General features: G+C 39.5%; 1 protein-coding gene across 6 annotated transcripts; it reads left to right on the forward strand.

Moving 5' to 3' along the window:
* The first annotated feature begins 233 nt into the window (after window positions 1-233).
* On the forward strand, window positions 234-9,185 carry mrps23 (mitochondrial ribosomal protein S23). 6 transcript variants are annotated; one of them, XR_012947351.1, is made up of 6 exons: window positions 234-372; window positions 1,162-1,341; window positions 4,419-4,508; window positions 5,664-5,787; window positions 7,373-7,615; window positions 8,773-9,185. XR_012947351.1 is itself a non-coding variant. In XM_076075462.1 (5 exons), the coding sequence occupies exons 1-5, from the start codon at window positions 329-331 to the stop codon at window positions 8,896-8,898; spliced, it is 564 nt and encodes a 187-aa protein (XP_075931577.1). In that variant the 5' UTR covers window positions 234-328; the 3' UTR covers window positions 8,899-9,185. The 6 variants fall into 6 exon arrangements, 2 of the variants coding, with proteins under 2 accessions (XP_075931577.1, XP_075931578.1); XR_012947354.1 differs by having other exon boundaries at window positions 7,457-7,615; XR_012947352.1 differs by having other exon boundaries at window positions 4,431-4,508.
* The last annotated feature ends 7,353 nt before the right edge of the window (window positions 9,186-16,538 follow it).

Below are 16,538 nucleotides of genomic sequence, written 5' to 3' on the forward strand. Positions count from 1 at the left end.
CCAATGGAGGGCTGAGGGCAGATTTTCTCTGCAGAAGAAGAAGAGACAATCACAATGAAGAGCCTGCTGAACCTGACCGAGAACCAGTTCAAGATAGGGGGAGCAGTCCTTGAATTGTCTGCTGCGACAGGTTTATGCCTTTGGAAATAATCTGAGCTGCAACACACTTTCCGACCCAAGGGAGGCAGAAATGTGCCGCAAAGCATCTGGTCTGCCGGAAATCCGCCAAAGAAGAAGAAATAGACGCTCCCACCGGATGTCTGAGATATGTTAGCACTGGACCAATTCATTGTAAGCGATCGTGACCGCTGTCAATGAAAAAACAGCAATGGCTGGCAGCAGACTGGAGAGGTTTGGAACTGTATTCACCCGGTAAGTGAGCAGCATTTTACGCTGTGCTTAGAAGCTTGTAGTAGCTAGGCAGCTAACAATGGCTAATGGTAGCCATATCCATTACCTATTGAAAGCCATCGGATCAGGTCCACAAAAAATGTTGTTTACCACAGATTTACGTTACGTGTTGCTTAATCGGAATACGTCATGCTGTTTAAGTGAATAAAACGGGGTTTTTAGGAATCGGTTAACCGTTATCATAATCAAATGTCTCTCCTGCAGCAGCGGTGACATTATTAGCTGACCCTCACGTAAGTCATCGTCACCACGTTAACGTTACGTGGTGACATGCAACATGTGGACGAAACTAATGGCAAATTAATTTCTCTTTTCAAGCGTTGACCGGTCAAACGAGTTTAAGGATACGGTGTGATGACATAAGCATGCGACAGAGACGGATCATGTTTGTGTGCATACAACTGATCGGAAGGGGTATTAACCATGGTCCAAAGCTCTTGACTAATGAGTTAAACAGATCAGTAAAAAAGAAGGATTGAGGAGTTCAGCAGAATTAAATGCGATCAAAGTGACTAATTCTTCAGTGCTGGCTGCTGAGGATATTATAATACAGAGTATGTGACATTTATTCTTATTGCTCATTCTAATAATTTGGAAACACAAGAGCAAGATCATACTTTAAAGCAGCTTAATACATACGATCTTTGAGTTTAAGCCAGCAACATCATTAATCTCTGTGTAAGTCTCTGCTTTACAATGAATCATATTTTTGTCAAATGTCATTTTAATGATCAATTGTGTGATGAACAGGGTTCGAGATCTGATGCGCTCTGGGGTCATAAAGCCGTCAGAGAAACCCATCTGGTATGATGTATATGAGGCTTTTCCACCCAAGAGGGACCCACTTTATGTGAAGCCACACACCAGACCCTGTACCAACAAACAGGAAGCTGTGCCTGAAATCTTCTACAGAGAGGATGAAGTTAGAGCGTAAGTCGAGTACTCACAATGGTGACTATATGTGCTTCCATGTGTTACACCTACATGCTTTCTGTGTAAATATTGTGAAAATAACACATTGATCGGGAGTGTTGTTATTTGACACTGGTAACCACAAACAAAGTCATGGCTGTTTGAATCATATTTTGTAAGGAATCCCCTACTTCATGTATCATAGCACTTGAGTTTACTAGAACACCGATTAGTTCAGCAGGCCTGTTGTTTACCTGAATAAATTAAATCAGTAGGTTTTGTTTTGTCACAGCTCATAGCTTTATTAACTGTTTGTGGATACACCGCAGTAGGGCTGGGGGGTTATACCGGTTTTAATTTCCCGTATGATATGAATTTTTCATATACCGTCATACCAGTGCACAGCCGAAACAACTTCTGTCGCTCTTCAACAGGCAGCAAAATATATTGTTCGCCGCTGAGCGCACTACGGTCGGAGCTAGCTGTCTTAACTGTATTGAGAGGGAACCCTAGTCATGGTTATAACTTTATAACAACAATTAACAACCCACAACTAAACACCACGACAGTTTGTGACACTAATAATTGTACATTTATAAAATTTCCCTGCCGAACTGCATGCTGGGTATAGCTCGCTAACAACAGTCTGCTAACAGCTGGGAGAGGCTCTGTCGCTTCAGTAACTTCACATTAAAGAACAGAAAAGAGCGATGCAGGATGAACAACAAAAGGTATTTTGGTTAGACACATATGCAATGCTGATTACCGTGTAATATGTGTGGTATTTGTTCTAAATGTACATTGGTACATAGAGGGTGATAAGAAGCTGTATGTGGAGGGGCTTAGGACCCAGGGGAATGTAGGTGAAGGAAACAGGAAGTGACGGAACGGAAACACGCCTCACAAACAGCTGTTCACCGCTCGCTGGCCAGTTGACCAGCCGGTTCTTTTCGACGTTAATTAATTAATGCTTTAACACGCAAAAAAAAAATACCGTGATATACCGTGAAACCGCCAAAGTCTTACAAAATACCGTGATATCCATTTTTGGTCATACCGCCCAGCCCTACACCGCAGTGCGTTCACTGGTTCCCTCCTAGCCCGTCATTCACTAGTTTCATCACTATATATTGAGTGATACAGTAATAAATACGTTTATGAAATATATATGAAACTGGCCATTTAGTTTGAGAGCTCATCTGGACTCACAAAAAATGTTTGAATGGGAATCAGCTGCTCTCATGTCAGCACTAAAAGTAGTTGAAAGACAGGGTTCAACATAAATGTGTTTGGTCAAGAAAGTAGGTCAGAAATCTCCATGCCCAAAGTAAATTTTTACTTGCCTCGATACAAATTGTTTTAATTATCAGGAGGTATCAAATAACAACAGAGACTAAAGTTAATTGTCATGTTTAATATTTATTTAAAGCTACTGTGAATAACTTTTTACTGGGTATGGATCAGTCTTAGTTAGATAGTCCCGATGGGCAAGTGGCACCTTGCATGCTAGCCCCTCCCATCAGTGTATGAATGGGTGTGAAAGGGTGAATGAACATGTAGTTTTAAAGCACTTTGAGAAAAGAACGATACAAGTACAGACCATTACCATTAACAAGACCATCAAACAGATTGTCTATTTTAAATTGTTATTCTTTAAGCCTGTCATTGGTGTATGGGTCTGATTTCACACAAAATCAGATGAAATCATGCAGGTCCAAGAAACTTCTTAAACTCAGACTCCAATGGGACCTCCATCTAGTGCTGGGCGGTATGACCAAAAATGTGTATCACAGTATTTTTTTAAGATTCTGGCGGTTTCACAGTATATCACGGTATTTTTTTTTTTTTCTTGACTGTGTTTTTAAATAGGTTTATAGTGGCTTCCTCTACTGTCAGGAGTACATAGAATATAAAAATATTTTAATGTCATCATGTATAAAGGCTTTGCTTACTATAGGGTTTGTTCCTATAATGTTGTGATAGCAGTTTGGCTGAAGTATTGTCGCCCCGGTAAGACATGCATTGAATCCAGTGTTTTAATCATTGCTCTGAGCCTGTCTTTCTCGAATGTCCTTGCATAGCTGGATCATTATTGAGTTTGTAATGTCGCTCCACCGCTTGCTTTTGTTGTCATATGCTGCCTCGAGCAAATGCCTCTTCAAGCGATGTCTGACCCTTCGGCTTCACTCGCGTTAACGTTACTGGTTGACGGCCTCGAATCCGACGGCCGTCATCACACTCTTGGTATTCCAACACATGTTTTCTGCTGAGGTGATGGAGTAAGTTGCTCGTGTTACCACCAGCGGCAACAACAGTGGCTCGAGAAACTCGCAAAACGTCGGATTTTTTAAAACCAAAACACTTCCAAACAGCAGACACAGCTCCTCTCTTGGGCACAGACTATCGGTGCATCTCCAGTCTTTGTTCATCCTGCATCGCTCTTTTCTGTTCGTTAATTCGACGGAGCCTCTCTCAACTGTTAACTGTTGTGCTAGCGGGCTAGCTAGCGAGTTGTACCCAGCATGCCGTTCGGCGGTGTTATTTTATAAATGTACAATTATTAGTATTACAAATTGTTTATTTGTCACAAACTGTTGTGTGCCGTGGTGTTTTGCGCTGTTAAAGAGCATTAGTTGTGGGTTATTAATTGTTGTGTTATAAAGTTATAACCATGATTAGGGGTCCCTCTCAATACACTTAAGACAAGTAGCTCCGACCGTAGCGCTCCTAGCGGCGAACAATATATTTAGCTGCCTGTTGAAGAGTTACAGCAGTTGTTTCGGTTATGACGGTGTGTGAAAAATTCATATCATACGGGAAATTAATACCGTGAAATGAGAGGTTTTCTGAATGGAGTTTGGTGCTTAACTTTTGTCCACAGGGACCGCCAAAACCAACACAATAAGTTTCTTATAGTAGCTTTAAGTAAATAAATCAGAACACCCCTTAGCGACCATTATCAGCAAAGGACAGGCAATGTGTTAAATTGTTTTTATCACTTACTTGGGCGAGTAAATTACTCGCCCGACATGGTATTCTACTTGCGCTGCGCAAGTGAACATCCTTATTGTTGAGGCCCCACTCACCCATACAAGTCTGCCTTTCAGGAAGTTCTATGTGCAGTATGGGACGGGTCCTCGGCCTTTGGATCTGGCCAAGTCAAACTTTGTTTCGACGTGTCAGAGGTATGTTTCCCCCCAATCATCATTTCGGTTTTGGAGTGATTTATAAAAATATATGATATACAAGCACGAAAGCACCCGTCAGAATGTCAGGTGTGATCTAAATCAGTGGTCCCCAAACCTTTTTTGCACCATGGACCGGTTTCATGTAAGACAATATTTTCACGGACCGGCCTTCAAGGTGTGGCGGATAAACACGACGAAATAAAATGATACGATCGGCATGAAAACAAATATAAAATGCATAAATAAATACAACTCACAATAACGCTGAATCAGTGGGAGCCCTGAGCTTGTTTCTCTGCAACGAGACGGTCCCATCTGGGGGTAATGGGAGACAATGACACCCGAAGTGTGTTCCAGTCTACTTCGTTTTGTTTTGATTGCCGTCACTGCAGAAAATCCCGCTTCACAAAGAGGATGTTGGAAATGGAAGCAGGGTTTTCAGTGCTTTAGTGGCGATCTCAGGATACTCAGCCTTGATTTTAATCCAAAACACCAGCAGAGTTGTTGTCTCAAACATACTTTTAAGGCCACCGTCATTTACAATCTCCAGCAGCTGATCTTCCTGTGTGGCCACATATTATGCAGAGCGGGTTTGGCGTGTAAGAATTACTCCTGATATTTAATTAGACTCCTGATATTGTCTGTTAAATGAAGCTTTCATTTTCGTGGAAGTTGTAGGGTCGTCTTCTGTCTCCTTAGTGGGCCTTTCCCCCTTTGCAAAGAAGCTCTCCAAAAGTTTTGTATTAATTTTCGCTAGTTTTCGGGCTTAACTTTCGAGGTAACGTATCACGTGACCGAGACAAGCGTCCTGACATGTCAAGAGACACAGGCGGATGAAAGTGCGAGAGAATCCGGTCATTTTTCAAAATAAATCTTCTTTCAGACTCTGATAATCAATAAAACGGAAATAATATAATATTTATTCTTTCTGTGCGGCCCGGTACCAAATGACCCACGGCCCGGTGGTTGGGGACCACTGATCTAAATGATTTGGCTGTGAATTGTTTTTATGTATGTTCCAGAATCTGTAGTGTTTGCACACCAAGTGCAGGGTTGAAAAGACAGTTGAATAAAGTTAATTAATTCATTGAGTTAAATAAAAGATATTATTTCCTTGACAATGTGACTAAATGTTTCACTTTGCTCCCGCAGGTTTGTAGACAAGTACACAGAGTTGAAGAGCCACGGTGAGCTGGAGGACTCTGCTCTGTTTGAAGAGACAGGGAAGGCATTACTCACAGATGGCATCATGCTGAGGCGGAGAGGAGCTCCTCCTGTAAGAGTCTGAGGCTACTTCCACATTTATACATTTTTGCTTAAAAGCCTGAAAACTGGCCCGCCAGCGTTTCTCAGATTGGAGTGAGACAAGGAGACGTGTCGAGTCTTGGCCAATCAGCGTTAAGATGTCTACATCGTCTTCATTTCCCTCCGTTAAAGTTTAAGTTACGTTATGTTCCGTTACAGGTCAGACTTGCTGGGTTAAGTTAACGTCCACTGCATGCGAAATTTTGTCGACTGTTAACGTTCATCATTATCGCGATTTAGGAGGAAAAAACGTAACGTGATGAAACATGCAGCCCCCCCCGTGTTCCGGTTCAGTTCACGCGGTCACTCATTAACTTTAAACCCAAACACCAGCGCATCTGGTTGCAGGTTGTTTTTTTAACTCAAAGTAGAATGAGCCGATTTCGTGTTCATAATAACTTTTATGACCACGAACAATTTGCCCAGATACTGATGAGATGATGTGGTCAAAGAGCTTAATGAAGAGAAGGCTGTTTGTGTAGCGCAGCTTGATGCAGGGCTGAGCTGTGAGTGGAGCTGGGCCTGGATAAAGGTGGAGGTCTAAACAGACGTGAGTACAGCTTCCCGCTGTCAGTGTATTAAATACATTGATAAGGCAGATAAATGCAGCCTCTGCTCCGAGGAGATGAACTACAGCAACAAGGGCTCACAAGCCCTCTCATCACACTGACAGACATGTTCACTGTAATGACCACAGCCAGTGTACTAACAGTCCCAACAGTCCCACGTTGCTCTCAAGAACCCTGAAGTAATGAGAGGGTTAAGGTGCCTGTACCTTCATTTCAGCGGGTTGCTAATGCAGAGGTGTGTATAGATTACAGCTATTATTTTACTCTTGATAAGCTACCTTGTGAACAAGACCCGGATACCTTTTTCTCGCTTTTTGAGCGTGTAGTTGTGAGTTGTAGTAGATTATCATTTTAATTTTAATAATGTAACTGGATTGAATGCATATTAATTGCAAGAAGGTAGGCCACAATTCTAACAACTTTACAGTAACAGTGGAAGTTAATATGAAGACATACAGTAACAGGGTTCAATGAAAACTAATCACTTTATTTTGTACAGGCGATGGTTCTCGCTACTCTTGCTATCTGTGTTTTTATATGACAAACTTTTGAAAATGAGACCTCGGTCTCAATGGATTTTGTCTAAATAAAGGTTAATAATAATGGAGCTGAAATACTGATTAATAACTGAATAATAAATTCGTTTTTTTGCTTAAAGTAAATTATTACTTTATTAAATTATTATTAAATATTGTCTTATCACTTAATTTTCTTCTCAGAGTACACCAGAATGCTACATTTTCAAGCTCCTATTTAAAATACAATTCTCCTGGGGAAGCATGCCCCCCCCAATAGGGTTTCGGTGCTTGTCACCTTTTTCACCAATTATGAGTTTGCAGGTAACTTAAGGTAGTGCTTGATACTTAGATCTTCCTCTAAAATCTTCCTCTATAAACTCAAATGGACAAATTTTGTGGAGGTATTTTTCAAACTTGTTGACAACGCTGTAAGTCTTGCTTTATCTCTCTCTCTCTCTCTCACACACAGTTGTCTGCTCTCACACTCGTAGCTCTGCCGGTGGCTGAAGTCCCTGTCACACTGGAGAGTATTTATGCTTTTGTTCCTTTACAGTTTCTGTGTGGACTTCACAATAGTTGTGCAGAACAAAATAAGCATCAACAACAAAAGGAAAGTCCTCCGTTTTGTGTCCACCGCCCTCCTCAAAGCCGCAAACTGTGACTTCAGACGTCGGCTCCGTAGGGTTGATAACGCCACTGGACACGCCGCTTGGTAATTGCTCCGATAACAGCTGCTTCCTCCACATGTCGGCAGTAGTAGAATTAAAAAATGCAGAATTTAACTGCACAACAGCTGTTAGTATAGACAATAAGATCAGCTACGTCTGTAATCAGTTATCCATGTTGAATTAACTGGTAGTCGGTCGATAATCAGGGAAAGAAATGTCTTGACTGCTAAGACCCAATCAAGTAGCGAACGTGGGTGTCTCCATTATTGTTTTAAAACTTCTCCGGTTCCGCCGTCCACACTAGGAGGTAACCCCGGAGTTTTCAATCTTACCCGGCTTTCGGTAACGTTTCTAAACTCCGTTTTCGGTGCTCTAAAACTCCGGAGTAGTGTGGATGCTCGGTTTAAACTTAGAAAAAGATATGCGTTTTAAAATAGAAATGTAGTAGGGTGGATGTAGCCTAAGTGCTTACTAGGGTTACCAGCTAAACTTTGATGAGTGGAATCATCAAACAAAGAGCAGCTGATTCACAACCTCATGTTTTCATGGGGAAAGAAATCACTGATTGATTTGTAGCTTGTAACTGTGAATGGCCTATTTCTGTATTTGTGGTGTAAGACCTCAGAAAAATCGATCTCGTTCCAAAACAAACAAAAAACGTAACCTTTTCACTGCGTAATATTTGCATTCTGTCTGAAAGTACTCATGGCAGTAAGAAAACATATTTACGTGCAAATGAATTGCATGAAAAGAAAACATCCCTGGTGTGTGAAGGCCTTTCAGTTTGAATAAAGTAGAAGCTACAGAGATGACTCAACTGTCTTGAGATCTGCAGGATGGAGACCCCGTCTCCAGCTCAGAATACAGAGACATTCAGCAAGGGGAACATCATGTTCATAAATAGTCCTAATGTTCATACTGAATGTCCAACAGGAATGCTCCTGTTTCTCAAACCAAATAAAACATGCACTGTTTTTATTTCACTTCAAAGGCACTTTTAGGAGCTATTGTTGTCCTACTACCACATAAACTGAAGAATAGCATTAACCACTTTAATAGAAATGAAATGAAATGAAATAACACTATTTTGTAATTATCTTGAAACTTCATTCATGTGGCGAAAGCTTGTGAAAGTGATAAATTCCTGGCAAGTAACAGTCATTTTCAGTCACATGATCACAGTACTGCCTTTGTCCTGCAGGTGTCAGCAGAGTCCAGGGATCCATTGCTTGAGCTGAAGCTAACAGACATGTTGGCAGAGCAGCAGTCAGTCAATGCTGACAGCGAGGAGACAACAGAGACCACGCAGACGGACACACACACATAGACCTCAGCTCAAGGCCCATTTGATGAGCTGCAGATCCTCCACACCAGATACGCTGTTTGACTTTAAGACACTGTCGTTTTGTTGCTGCTCCTCTGGAGTGATGGTCATCTGCAGAAATGCCTTTATTTCAACCACCAACTCATGAGCTGTCTGCTCTGTGGACTGTGTCGATGCCAGCTTCCTGAACTAATGTCAGTTTCCACAGGATGTTGACATTAAAGAATCAAAAACTATAACTCCTGAGTCCACAGTGCAGCAGTACTAGTCCAAGCACATATGTTATATATATATATATATATATATATATATATATATATATATATATATATATATATATATATATATATATATATATATATATATATATATATATATATATATATATATATATATATATATATATATATATATATATATATATATATATATATATATATATATATAATATATATATATATATATATATATATATATAATATATATATATATATAATATATATATATATATATATAATATATATATATATATATATAATATATATATATATATATATATATATATATATATATAATATAATATATATATATATATAATATATATATAATATATATATATATATATATATATATATATATATATATATAATATATATATATGAAATGTGAAATTAAAGTTACTCTTGGTAATATCTTTTTGGGTTATTGAGAGTTTTACTTTTCCAGCAGAGACATACAGTGTGTAGACTAAAGAACCTCAGTCCTGCTACGGCGCAGGAGCATGCTCGGATGACTGTCCCTTTCCACAATAAAAACACCCTGTTACATTTTTTCTTTATGCGATTTCTTAAAGTGATCAGTAAACAAATACTTAGTTTAGAAGATAAGGTTAAACTACAATGATTATGAAATCAACTATCTTTTTTAAATATTCCCCATCACCCCCATTTTCAGATTGAAATGTGTCCTCAGTTCGAGGTGATGCTCAGACACACCTGTTTATGTACAGTTGGGGCGCCTGTGGCTCAGTGGTAGAGCAGGGTCGTTCTTCAATCAGAGGATCGGCAGTTCGATCCCCGGCTCCGCTAGTCTATGTCGATGTGTTATTGGGCAAGACACTTAACCCCAAAATTGACTACGGTGAATGAATGAACCTTGTATGGTAGCCCCTGTCATCAGTGTATGAATGGATGAATGACATGGCGAGTAGTAGGAAGACTAGAAAAGCGCTATACAAGTACAGTCCATTTACAGTTAATGTCTACTGTCACAAATAAGACAGGTTTGTCATGACCAATTTTACTTCCATAACAAATCTGTTTTCAGTCTAGTGGAAAGAAAACATCAACAACACATATTTAGCTGTTTATTTTACTACTTTGTCTATTTGTATCTGTAGATTTCTCCTAAATGTATCAAGCAAGGGTGTAGGTTTGGTCTCAGCATTGGTACAATGCCCCCCCGCCATCTAACAAAAGTCTTAGTTGATATCAGGGGCGTTTCTAGGATTAGGCTTAGCCCCAAGGGGAGTAGCATGTTTCCGCGCGTAGCGTGCGGCAATTTTTTTTGGGGCCCATTTGGGGCCGCGGATATCCATTGTTTCAGACAGTTCATAGATTGGTTCAATCAGAAAGAGTGTGATTTTGCTCTGTAGATTTGCTTGCATTCAGTATATGATAACACAAGAGACAGAATTTGAGGGTCATAGTGAAATTTGACAACACAAATATGAACTTTTCTCAAATAAAGAATATCCGCGTCATTCCCAAATCCTAATTCTTAAAGGGACCGCACACAATGGATGGAGAATGGACCTGACAGTGTCAACTTTATATCGTTCAGTATGATGATAGGCTATTGGATTGTAATTTGAAGGGGGAGAAAACATACAAACCAGAACGCACGCACATATGTAGCATGTTAGAGTTATAAATAACTTGTCCATGTGAGAAACAATAGTTTAATTTAATGACGTCACCAAAATAAAAAAATATATATTTTTTTTTTCTTCTTTTTTTTTAAAAGCCAATAATGCCAAATTATTTGGGGGAGCTGAAGAACATTTTAGGGGGGCTTCAGCCCCCCTAAAATAGGCCTAACGACGCCCCTGGTTGATATTATGTTGAACAGGCAAACTTTATTAAAATATATTAACAGTTGTGTAACTTGGAACTGATTTCAACATAACAGTAACAAAACCTTAGTTTAAATACAAAACAGTATTCTGCACCAAATAAATAATAATAATAATAATAAATAATTAAATAAATGAATAAAAAACGTTCTGCTAAAATGCCAATATACAGTAACAGTATATTCTACATCCAAAATATATATAAAAACCTTTTCCCAGTTGTGCAGCCAAAAAAAGACAAAAAAATAAAAAATAAATCTATTCTGCAGCACTTATAGGCTACAAATAAAGTGCTTTCCTCCTTTATGCAATTATTAGTAGTGCTGGGCAACGATTACAATTTTTAATCGCGATTAACCGCATGCATTTTTTGCGATTAATCTCATCGTTATGGCAAAGTTCAATAATTAATTCAAAAGTAGTGTATTGTGCACTTTTATTTTAAAAGTACTGCTATATGAACAAAATGGCAATAACATTTGGTTTGCAAACACTTTAAACTAATCAGGTTCTTTTTAACAGCAGTATTCCCTTTACACAGTAGCGATCATATTTCTTGCACTATGTGCTCAGTGTGTGACTGTATGTGAAACGTTCCACTGCTGTGCAACAGGAATAAAATGTTTCAGCACGTTTCAGCAAAAATGTCTGTCTTCATAACAGTCAGAGCATGTGAATGCAGCTCTACTGTTCATTAATATAATGCTGTAACTCAGAGGTAATGATGGTTACCCAGCGATCAAAGAATAAAGACACTTTACCCACAATTTAGGTGTATTTTCCATTTAACTCACGAGATGCAGGTAGCATGTTTTATACTTAATGTGAATATAATTCATACTTTGTTGGCATCTTATTCTGAAAACCGGATGTTCGTCTGAAAGATCTCACGTTAATCTTTCCGCTAACTTTCACGGTCCTTCGCTCGCTCCTGATCTGTGCCGTTAGAATGCGTTTACCGTGAATTTCACGTGAATGTGTCTGCTGAGTTGACCACGGAGATCTGAGTGTCTGAGGCAATTAAAATTAACAAAATATTGGTGGGGACAATTGTGTCTTTCCCAAACTTTGGTCGTGACTAGTCCCTATGGACCCTATGCAAACCTACGCCCTTGGTATCAAGAATGTACCATTAGGAAATTCCTCATTTGCAAATTCAAACAACATTTCACAGAACTTGTGTTATCAAAAATAATGATCCTAATGTAGCTTGCCTCTGCTTGCAGGTGAAGGTTTGTCTTATTTTTGTCAGTAGCTCAATTCCCGTGAAGAACCAACATTTGTCACAGACCGTCACAGCCCGGCTCTGTGGGAGACAAACTCTCCGTCTGCCTGTCTAGCAGAATTCATCTTTGCTTCCGAATGGGTGGTTTTGGGAGGGACAGGGTCCCTTTTTTTCCTACGTTTGGTTGTTCCTTTAACGGTTAAACCCCTATATTTAACGGTTAAACCCCTATATTTCGTGTGCTATATAGTTTTTACCACTACGTAGAGTTCGGGTGCCTTATGTCAGACTTTTTCCTCAAAGAAAATCCAGAAGGAGCTGATGGTTCACTATTGCTTTCCATTTATTGCAACATAAACAAAAATAGGAACATAAGATGCCGTTGTTTTAATGTCTTTTGGGTTTCTGCTGCAGCGTTTCCGATGCCTTTCAATCAGCCGACGCTGTCACAGGCTGAGAACGACGTCACAAACAGTATTCGCCGTCACCCGCTTCTCCACCTCCCTATGCGCCACAATCCCCATTTTATAGGTTGCCCTCCTCACCTGTGGGCGGGGACAAATAAAAGAAAAAGATCAGTAATTAAAATACATAGACATGAACTTAAATGCGGCTCCTACACACTTTCTCTCTCTCTTTGAAGGATTCTTTTTTACAATCTACTGTATTAGATTGTTAATTATATGTTAACAGTGGAAGCAATAGCTTTGGTCAGGTAGTTCTGGGTTCAGATGACAGAGGATCGTTATGACTTGTCATGTTTCCTGATACCATGGCACACAAGCAACTTAACGTTACTGCTATCTGTTGACATCAAGCTTGGAGAGTTTATTTGATTGCTTCAATGAACTCACAGAAATTGACAAACAATTTCCATTTTTTATTGATATATTATTATACTAAGACTTTTTTTTACAATCTCTAAAATGACTTTTTATGACATTTTTAGACATATTTTACTATTTTTTTAGAAATACTGTAATTACTTTTTAGACATATTTTTTTAGACATATTTTACTATGATGTTTTTTTAGAAATACTGTAATTACTTTTTAGACATAAAATACCATGTCTTTTTTAACATACTATGCTATTACTTTTTTGCTTTTTCTACTGATGGGCAGGTGGCACCTTGCATGGTAGCCTCTGCCATCAGTGTATGAATGGGTGTGACAGGGTGAATGATGACTGTAGTGTTAAAGCGCTTTGAGGGGCCGGAAGACAAGAAAAATACGATACAAGTACATTCAAATTTAAATTCAATTTTTAAATTAGATATAATATACTATGACTATTTTACTACATTATGAATTATTAATTACATTTTTAAAATTACTATATTTGTAACGGGTTTGGTAAGGACCCAGGAGCAGTACGACAGACACCAGGGATAGTTTGAATCAGAGCTTTATTTTCCTCAGGACACACAACAGGTAGAAGAATCACAGGGAAAAAGCGGCAGGATCTCGTGGTCGGGAACAGAAGGCTGGGTGAATTACCGGGGCAGGGAAGGGTGGAAGTTTTCAATCTGGATCAATAAACAGAGTCTCGAAAGAATCAAAGTTGTTGGTCTTTATTGCAATAAAGAGAGAGCAGTCCCATAGACGCGTATCTCAGTGTACTGTGAGAAGGCTTCTCAAAAGGTGCAACATTCAACATCATTTATGCATACAAAAGGTTCACGCCTTACAAATTCAGATAATGTGGCAAAAGGGGAGTACAAGTATTTCAGACAGGATGTCTGTTTCTGCATCATTCAGTTTCTGGAGTCAAGGTCTCTCTGTGTCTTTCTCCTAAGACAAAGACAGTGTCTCTTCACTTCTCATCCTTCATGGGAAGAGATAACAAGACACCTGGATACAAAACTAATTAAAAAACATCGCCTGACTACGAGTTGTACATTCTTTAAAACTAAGCATGATACAATAATATATTTTCCCATCACAATATGCTGGAAGGTCTGGCATGAAAGCGGAGAACGATCTGGCAGTGAGTGTGTGTGTCTCTTAAAACATATTTCCTCGTTCCTCTCTCCTCGCATGTTTTCCTCCATGCATCCCTGGTGGGAGGGACTAAGACGCAAGGAAAGGACGCAAGTGAGGGAAACGGGGATGCAATTAAGAGACTGGAGAAGTACCCTAAGCCTCTGCTGTTAAGTTTCGTTTCACGATAGTCACGTGCACACGCTAACCAATCACAGCACACGCTGTACCTCACTGCAGAGCTGCACATGGAAACTGAGCTGCACGTAATGCTGATAGGCCAGCTAGCAGGCTCTGACACGTCAAATAATACGCCCAACATGTCAAACTAAAGATCTGATTGGTTGAACACTGACAATCAACAATATCGTCCCCATTCACTTAAACTGCACATGGATGCACTTGTGAGTCTGCAGGCCTCTCTTCTTACCTAGAGACAGAGGTGAAATCTGATTGGATAAAACTCCTTAAAACAAGCTGCACTGGAAGCAGAGCAACTGAGGAAGACAGTAGCTGTGCAATGAGAAAATAAGATAATGGGAAAAATAATTTTATAAATTAATTTAAGAAAAATTAAATTATAAAATAGATATAGCTTTGTGATTCTGTTTAGGCCAGCAGAGAAGGCTTTGCAGGCCCTGACGGCCCACCACTGTCTAAAACTAACTACTACTATAAACTCATGAGCACTATCTAAAATCAACAAACAAATCTGTGGTAGGAATGTGTGTGTGTGTGCATGGGGGAGAAGCGAGAAACTGCTCAGATAATTGCAGATGTAATCGAAAACGTGGCTACGTCACGTGGGACTACACGGGGAAGATAGATCGGACTATCAAAATGGAGGGGGTAGTTTCACACGGGACCATGCCTCGCGAGACCACAAAATGGTGCGAGTCAATAGAGGTCGTGTTATCTACACGTGTCTGAGGTAGTTCGTGCTTGTAACTATGTACGTGTGTGTGTGGGTTAGTAGAAGAAGAGAGAAAGCAAACAAAACAAAAGAATATTGTTACTCTATCAGACACTCTTAGCTAATCGGGTGATTAGCGAAGTTAGCTTCGACCAGCAGCGGTTCTGATTGCTTTTACTGATAAAGCCACAATCTCCAGCTCCACTCGTGGTGACTGTTCTATCACAACACGATTGCAGCAGTATAATGTGATTCGGCCGTCGGTGAGTTTACACAACAACATGGTATAACAACATGGTATGACTTTAGCAAAACAAACAAGGCAATAAACACAATGACCCAACTAAGCCAAGTAACCTCTTACTATGGGATGACTTTGTTGGTCGACGTGGTCCTTTGAGTTCCCAGTTAAACTCGGATGCGGAGCTTCCAGCTGCATGGCGATGAAAACTTTGTGTGGCAGAGTGTTTCTTTGGAAATCAAGGGTATTCTTCCTTATAACCGGAAACATGTTGACATTAACTGGGAGAGAACGGGGCATAGAAGTTATCCGTTTTCTGTCTCAGGATCCAAAACAAAACAAAACAGTCTGTTCGTCCAGTGAAATTTAGACTCTGACCTAGGATTTTCTTTTAAAAGCAGCAAAGCTGTGTTCTTGCCTCCTTACACCGACGCGAGTCAGACGGGAAGGGCAGTGCGTTCAGGTGGCTCTGGTGTTTTATCAACTCTGACATCTGGTCATAGAACCGGAAGTCAGCTGCGCAGCCCGGCCCTCGACCAATGTGAAGCCAGCGCGGCGTTTGGGTGAAGATTTCACACAGAGTTGTGATTTTAGCTTCTCCTGGAGCTTGCTGTTATCTTCAACTCAAATCAGGCTTTTGGCTGAACAAGCAGGCCCAAGTCTTTTTCTTTGTTCAAATAAGCACATGGTGAGGCCGAACAGCAGATTCAAGCTTGAGGCAGAAAAAAATAACTCCATCAGGACCAAAACCTCACACAAAAAATGTTTCACTGTCTCAGACTCTTACATTCCTTGGACAACATACACACATCCCTGCATAGCTGTACACTTTAAATAGACACCTTATTTTATGACATATTTTAACATATTCCTAGATTGTTTTTTGTTTGTTGTATTCTATTGTGCATTTTCATTTCTGCTTCCGAATGGCCAAGTCAAATTTCTTATTTGGCAATAAACCATTTCTGAACTCAGAATTTGTTTTGACATACTATACTACATTTTGAACATACTGTATTATGACTTATTTCAACATACTAGATATAGATTAATTAATTTAAAATTTTCAATCATTTAACTAGTGCAGACTAGATACAGCTTTGTACTTGAAAGTATTTAAGGAAGATACTTGTGTCTGATGAATTATC

This window comes from Anarhichas minor, unplaced genomic scaffold, assembly GCF_050575085.1.
Source record: "Anarhichas minor isolate MPS153535 unplaced genomic scaffold, ASM5057508v1 ptg000052l, whole genome shotgun sequence".
In the NCBI taxonomy this organism is placed as follows: domain Eukaryota; kingdom Metazoa; phylum Chordata; class Actinopteri; order Perciformes; family Anarhichadidae; genus Anarhichas; species Anarhichas minor.